At 45.5% G+C, this 7,178-nt stretch overlaps 1 protein-coding gene across 2 annotated transcripts; it reads right to left on the bottom strand.

The window, feature by feature from the left end:
- Positions 1 to 414: 414 nt before the first annotated feature.
- Positions 415 to 2,043, bottom strand: LOC117563118 (E3 SUMO-protein ligase KIAA1586-like). 2 transcript variants are annotated; one of them, XM_034241287.1, is made up of 3 exons: positions 1,793 to 2,043; positions 1,295 to 1,387; positions 415 to 948 (listed from the first exon to the last, which is right to left on the bottom strand). In XM_034241287.1, exons 1-3 carry the CDS (start codon positions 1,896 to 1,898, stop codon positions 665 to 667), a joined length of 483 nt encoding a protein of 160 aa, XP_034097178.1. In that variant the 5' UTR covers positions 1,899 to 2,043; the 3' UTR covers positions 415 to 664. The 2 variants fall into 2 exon arrangements, 1 of the variants encoding a protein (XP_034097178.1); XR_004571663.1 differs by lacking the exon at positions 1,295 to 1,387.
- Positions 2,044 to 7,178: the final 5,135 nt, after the last annotated feature.

Here is a 7,178-nt window from a genome sequence, read left to right as displayed (position 1 = left end):
TTTTCAGGACTTGCGAGCCCACTTCTTGTGCTGCTTCCAGAAGCTCTCGTGAATTTGTATTGGACTGACTGTAGAGATTGTGGATCTTCTCTAGGAACACTTTGAAGTGGTTGACTGCCTGAACCTCATCCACAGTATCAGATACAGCCAGTTCCAAACGGTGGTTCATGCAGTGCCATGTGAAGAGGTTAGGGTACCTTGCTGTCAGCCTGGTTGCCACACCAGAGTTCTTGCCTAACATGACACTGGCTCCATCAGAAACAAATGAGACCCTGTTCTTTTGAAGCCACTCTTCAGTGAAGCCTGCAGTGTCCAAACAGTTCAGCAGAGCTTCTTCTATATCCTTTGCCCTTTGGCTCTCCAGCTCAACCAGCTCCAGGAACACAAATTCAGGAGTAGCTCCATCCACTGAGGCTTTCAAGTTGACAATCATTGCAGATTTGTGGCTGATAGATGTAGCCTCGTCAATGAGAACAGACAACTTGCTAGAAGACGTCACAATACTGTGAACTATTTTTTTCTGCATCTCTTTTGCTATGTGTTCTACACTTTTTGTGGAACTGTACCTTGAGTGCAGACTAGTGCCCATGTTGGCACCATTTTTTTCCTGAAGCTCAATGTGACTATCATGGTCAGTAAAAGGTCGGTTCATCTTCGCAAGATATTATGCTGTTCTGAATACAGAATCTGTCTCTGCAAACACAGTCTCTGACACAGCTCTCACCACATTTCCAACTACATCCTGTCCACCCTTCTCCGTGAGCTCCTGGGCTATTTTGTGTGCTCTGGACGTCTCATGTCGTCTAATCTTGTTTCTCAAAGAGGCCAGAGATGTTGATCTGCTTGAATCTGAGGACTGGATCTTAAAGTGCACCCACTCCTCAGACATAGACACTCGTTGTTCTGTGAGGACACCTGTTGATTGTGTTGCGCTGTAAAGAGCACAACCTGGAAATAAACAAACCCATGACTAATTAGCATAATACACGTTTTTACCAATAACATCTGCAGAAAAGAGACAAGATTTACTCAAAAGTATTTAATAAACTGCTTACAATATTTACATCATGGCTAACAAATGCATGAAAAGCAGATAAATGGAGAAACATTTTCCACTTTTCAATAGCTAATTATTTGACAACTACTGATAACTAACATATAGTAATGTAATGGTGCAAATGTTTTAAATGCACTTTTAACATGACCATGAATGAACTCTCATTTGCATAGTCATTGACTTTATCAATTTCTGTTGTTTAGATCAGCTTTCCTTTGCATGTGTGCTGACATTTACCTAACTTTCTGTCCCTCCACTCTAACCAAGGATGCCTGTTCTTAAATTCCATAGCCTGACTTTCAGTCCACAAGGCTGGCCAGGAGCTCTCATCTGTGTCCAAAACAAGGAGATAATATAAACATTGTGTTCTGTTTAAGACCACACACACACACACACACACACACACACACACACACACACACACACACACACACACACACACACACACACACACACACACACACACACACACACACACACACACACACACACACACACACACACACACACACACACACACACACACACACACACACACACACACACACACACACACACACACACACACACACACACACACACACACACACACACACACACACACACCACACCACACACACACACACACACACACACTCCCTTTCTCTTCCATTGATCCACCACACTAACGTTGATCAAGTTAGCTAGCAAGTTAGCTACAGTTACGTTAATGATAACCATGCTAATTTCACTTACCGGGTACATTTGCGGTAGCGCCGGGCTCGTTCTCTGTCACCTTTAGGACAGCCGCCTGACCTGGCTCTTCTTCCGTAGTGGTAATAGGGGAAACTTCGGAAAACATTGAAATATTGTCGTCTGTTTTCGTTTCATGTTTGCTTCCTGTTTAGCGCTCCGCGAACTTGAATGGTGGACGGATCAAATTCTGATAACGTTAGAGACACGTGGGGTTTATCAGAGCCGAACAAAGTATGTTGCTGTTGCTTAGCAACAGGCCACAGGCGACGGAAGCCCCAGATATCCAAAAGTATTAACACAGAAGGGGCGAAAGCGTGAAAGCGCAGTCACAAAATGATGTTGTTACGTATCATCGCTCATTTTTAAGAGGGTATACGGAAATCACTGGCATTTTCTAGTGGGTATACGGCGTATACCAGCGTATCACGTAGACTACACCACTGAGTAACATACAGGAGAAAGGGTTATACACACCTATATAGCACACCTATTGGATGGGAAATTGCCTTGGGGAGATAAGGTGTTTACTTATATAAAACAGTAGTATTAAACTTACCTTGTGTTTTCACTCTCACTTAAGTCCCTCTCCCTTTGCCATCAATCCAAAATCAGCTGAGCTGCAACATTATACAGACAGGTAATAATCACAAGGACACAATATGGCTCTGCTAAAAACACTCACTCTTACATGCACTAAAGTTAAATTGATCTAATATGTAACTCCCTCCACCCCCGCATACGATCCCGTTTAGAAGCCCCTCTTCTCTAATTCAACAACGTTGGACGAAATGACATTAAGAGAACGGAATTTACAATTAAAAGGCTGTTCAACGTGTGTTGCTAACTTGATTCGGTATCCTAGCTTAATCTGTTATCTGTAAACGTTCCCTAAATCTACTAATTTAGGTATAATCCACTGACATCCTTTAATACACATGTTAATTTGAATCATATGTACTGATAATATCCGCAATATAAATCTTTAAACTTCTTCTTACCTTTAAAAGTCCGTCACGAACGGTCTATTATGCTGCAACTCCATAGCTCTGCTAGCCTTGGCGCTAACTTCCGGGGAACGATTGAGAGGCTCCACGATCCGCCATTCCTGTAAAATAGTGGTCCATTGGAGTGAACGGAGATGACATAACTCTCAGTATATATGGCGCTGCTGTCAACCCCTTCGCTGGTGGCTGGAGCACGGCGTGGCCCAAATGAATTGTTTGTCGTGGCAGCCGTTTGGCAACACTCGCATCTGGACAGCGCATCTGACTGCCGGTGCATTGGCGGATAAATTGCTCCGCTGAGGACTCCCCTGGGCGCAGTGTTGTTATCACCTGGTGAGTTGCCGTTGTCTGCCTCCCTTTATCATCTGACACTTGGCTCCTGGCTTATTTTATATTATTTATTGCGGCAGCGGGATTTTTCCATGGCCTGTGCGCCCCTCTCCCCTGACGGCTCGGGTGCTATGCTGTGGCTGAATAGATTGTATGGGAACCTGTAAATTCAGTTATTGATATCCATGTGTTTAATTGGCCTCTAAATAATATTATATGTAGGCTACCTGTGCCCTTTTCAGGGTTGCTATTAATTGCTAGGCCCACCTTCGGACAACTGGTCCTGCTGTTTTGGCTCTTTGCAGTGACTCACTACTGGAATAACTTGCGGTTGCGTAGCGAGCCCCGTGTCTGGTGACACGGGGTCACCAGTGTCACCAGTCCCTTCGGGACTCTGTAGCGTTTCGGGCTCTCAGGGAACTCGCCAACCAAGTCTCCCTGATATAACTCACTGTTTACTTTGAGAAACTGTTATTTTGGTTTTGTTATTTTCTTTTGTTAATTTAGTTTATATACTAGTGTTTTTCTTATTTTATATTAACCATGGTGCACCGACTTTATTTGGATACCTTCATTCATTTGGTTTTGTTTGTTTGAGTATTTATTTAGTTGTTTATTTGAGTGTAATACTGTGTGGAGGTTTTAACCATCTTCCTCTTGTCAGACAGGTGCTGTCGGCCTGAGGCGGCAACCCCAGTCCCTGGTGGTGGTGGTCTTCACAAGTCCTATTGTTTGGTTTGCGGTGTCACGGGTAGTTTTGAGTTGGACCCTTCCCCCCTATTTATTTATTGCCGCCTGGTAAGCCCCAGCCCTGTCTTGTACCTCCTATGCCCCAGTATGACCTTTTAGCTGATTGTATTATGTGGATCTGGTGTTTTTAGAATAGTTAATTGATTGTTATAAAATAAAGTAATTGTGTTAACTGAAACCGTCTCTGGCCCGTTATGTAAAACGAGCCTGTGTTCCTTGTGTGGTAAATCTTTTATAATCAATAGTTAGTTCCTAGGGGTGAAACTCCCTTAGGTGGCGTTGTTGGCAACACAAACTCTTACCTATACACCACACCGTCACATTTGGCGTTATCGGCAGGATAGCCACATAAAAAGGGCAGAGACATGTTTTAGTTTTTTTTGCTAAATTGTGTGTAGTTTCAGCAGTGTATTGTATTTTTTTGTATTTTCACTGTGATTATAGAGCCAAAACAGCAGTGTGTGTGTGTAATCCCAAAATTAACCCCTCCATACCATTTTCTTAGCTTTGGTGTAGCTTTCGTCGTTATGGAGGAGGAGATGCAGCAGCTCTGGGACCTAGTGTATGAGCTTAGGGCAGACAACGAGCGACTTCGTCAGGAGCGTACTGTTCCCCTGGCGGACTCTGGTGGTGCTTCTTCCTCTTCTGCTACGGTTAGTCAGGCCCCGCTTGCGGGGGTTGCTGCTGCTGTCACTGAGCGGCTAGTTGTTATTCCAAGGGACCGTAAATGTCCCATGTTTAACGGAAAGACAGGCATAAGCATAGCTGAGTGGTCAGAGGAGGTGCAGGCATGTGCGTGTGCCCGCCATCTTTCTGCGGCCGACCAAGCCCTATTCCTCTTTGATCATCTTGAGGGCGAAGCCAAAGAAGAGATCACGTTTTGCACTAGTGCAGAGCGAGGAGACCCAACTCGGGTGCTCGCTATCTTAAAGGAGCTATATGGTTGCGCTCAGTCTTACGTCACCTTACAACAGGCTTTCTTTTCTCGTCACCAACTCGAAGGTGAGACCCTGCAGGAGTATTCCTTAGCCCTTATGGCTTTAATGGCTCAAGTCACGCAACATGCACCTGATGGGATGCCCAACGCAGATATCCTACTACGTGATCAGTTCATTGAGCACGTTCTTGACAGTTCTCTTCCCAGGGAACTCAAACAAGTTGTCCGTCGCCACCACAATACCACCTTGCTGGACCTTTGTGGTGAGGCTATTAGGTGGGAGAGGGAGGGTCTTCCAGGGGGTGCCAGGGCGCGCAGCTCTTCTTTGCCATCTGCTTATGGTTTTCAGTGTGGGGAGCAGGGACGCTTCCAACACACTCCTCCTGTCACTCTGCCTGAGCCAGGGTTGAGTGACCTGATGGACCTTTTGAAGCATCAGCAAGAACAGCTTAACCAACTCACCCAGACTGAAGCCTCCCTGCAGGCCCCTTGCTTCCAAGGTCAAACGTCCTGTAATGGTCCTTTGATCTGCAGAAGGTGTCAGCAGCCTGGCCATATAGCTCGAGAGTGTGAAAGGGAACGGTGGAGGCGTGACGCACGGCCGGACTTATCTCAGCCAATGACAGCTCTGCATGCATCCCCTGGATATTATTTTATAGAAACTGCTTTCATCGCGTCACCATGTTTCCAGAGAGAACAGCTGTGAGGTCCATGCAGAAAGCAGAGCAGTGTGTATAATATATATCACTCAGTATAACAGGCCTACTCTCTTTATTTGCTTTAGTTTAGTAGATATCTACAAACAAAGAGTCGATATTTTTCTAAGACCATTTAGTGCTTCACATAATAAAATACACAACGGCTGTAGCCTGATTGTGCTTTAGGAGCTGTAGGTGTGTGTGGTACGGTGTGTGTGTGGTACAGTGTATAGGTGTGTGTGTGGTACAGTGTGTAGGTGTTGTACAGTGCGTAGATGCTGTAGAATCACTGTGGGGCACTGTGCTGACATACCCACAAAACGTTATTATGAGAGTGCTCTCATACTTTAAATTGTATATATTTATATAAATATATTTGTGTGTGTGTGTCCGCATCTGTAGCCTGTTATTGTCTCATTATACCGCACTCTCAATGAATTCAAAGTAAATATGTGGGGGAACAATGTTCAGCTGATCTAACAGAGATTATAAAATATTGCGCTATGACAAAACACTCAACAGCTGATGCAGCTGTTGCCACGTAATAATGAACGGACGTCGCTTTAATATGACCGCTCAGAGGAGAGGAGTTCTCATTTCTTTAAACGTCTGCTGCTTCCCCTCCTCTCTCCTCGGTTCCCCTCCTCCGTCCTCCGTTCGCATCTCCTGTGGGCGGGACTAAGTCTCGAGGAGGGGAGTCGAGGAGGGGAAATTTAAGAATTGAGAAGCCTCTACTGTAAACATCGCGTCGCGATGAAAGCAGTTTCTAAACTAATATCCAGGGGATGCATGCAGAGCTGTCATTGGCTGAGATAAGTCCGGCCGTGCGTAACGCCTCCTCGATGCTCGATGCACCGGCCTCGATGTGCGGTCCTCGATGTGCGGTCCTCGATGTGCGGTCCTCGATGTGCATTTAGAGAAATTAGATGTCCTTCAACCATGGGCGCGGGAAGGGGGGTGCTGAGGGCGCTGCAGCACCCCCTAGCGGTAGGCAAGGGGTGCGGAGCTCCCCTGTCTGAATTATTATTTGATGGTTATTGCTGCTCCCGCTGTGCATAATCTGTGTAATATGTAGCCAATAAATTCCACATTGTTGGTAAAATAATATTTTGGCTTGCCCCGAATGTTTTTTCTGTAGCCCCGGACAATTCTACCTCAATAATATAATACATGAACCTGCTTTACGTGAACCTCATCAAGACACTAGAGAGGACTGTAATTTCCCGTGTTCAGTGAATGCAACAGAGGCAAGACACCAGACCCAGACCAAGCAGAGTTGCATGGAAATACAATTGTGCTGGTGTCATTCAAGCTCGGCTCTGTGTGTGCGGAAATAGCGCATTTAGTGTGTGTGAGGGAGAGAGAGAGAGGGAGAGAGAGAGAGGGGAGAGAGAGAGGGAGAGAGAGAGAGGGGACCGGTGCCAACAGCAGGGACCGTGTTGTTAGCATCTGGTTAGCAGTTAGCTAGCTGCACTAACGGACATACGGAGCTGTTTGTTCCACAACAAGCTGGAGGAGAGCTCTCCTCTCAGACTGAGAGGCTCAGGTGAGCTAAAGGACTCTCTGAGTGTTTAGATAGTTAACTTTAGTCTAAGTTATCTCAGTGGGTCTCAAACGGTTTGGTCACAAATTATTCAAAAGATTATTTCCGCGGCACACCTTCATAT

The sequence above is a fragment of the Gymnodraco acuticeps genome, unplaced genomic scaffold (assembly GCF_902827175.1).
Source record: "Gymnodraco acuticeps unplaced genomic scaffold, fGymAcu1.1, whole genome shotgun sequence".
NCBI lineage: Eukaryota > Metazoa > Chordata > Actinopteri > Perciformes > Bathydraconidae > Gymnodraco > Gymnodraco acuticeps.
The sequence above is the reverse complement of the archived record's forward strand: the minus strand, read 5'-3'. Positions and strand labels throughout refer to the sequence as shown.

Bases quoted from the DNA above. Each gene is read 5' to 3' on its own strand.
- LOC117563118 (XM_034241287.1), bottom strand. From the start codon at position 1,898: ATGTTTTCCGAAGTTTCCCCTATTACCACTACGGAAGAAGAGCCAGGT. The intron at 1,388-1,792 runs GTAAGTGAAATT...TTTTGGACACAG, and splicing joins CGCTACCGCAAATGTACCCG to ATGAGAGCTCCTGGCCAGCC. The intron at 949-1,294 runs GTAAATGTCAGC...GTTTATTTCCAG, and splicing joins GTGGAGGGACAGAAAGTTAG to GTTGTGCTCTTTACAGCGCA.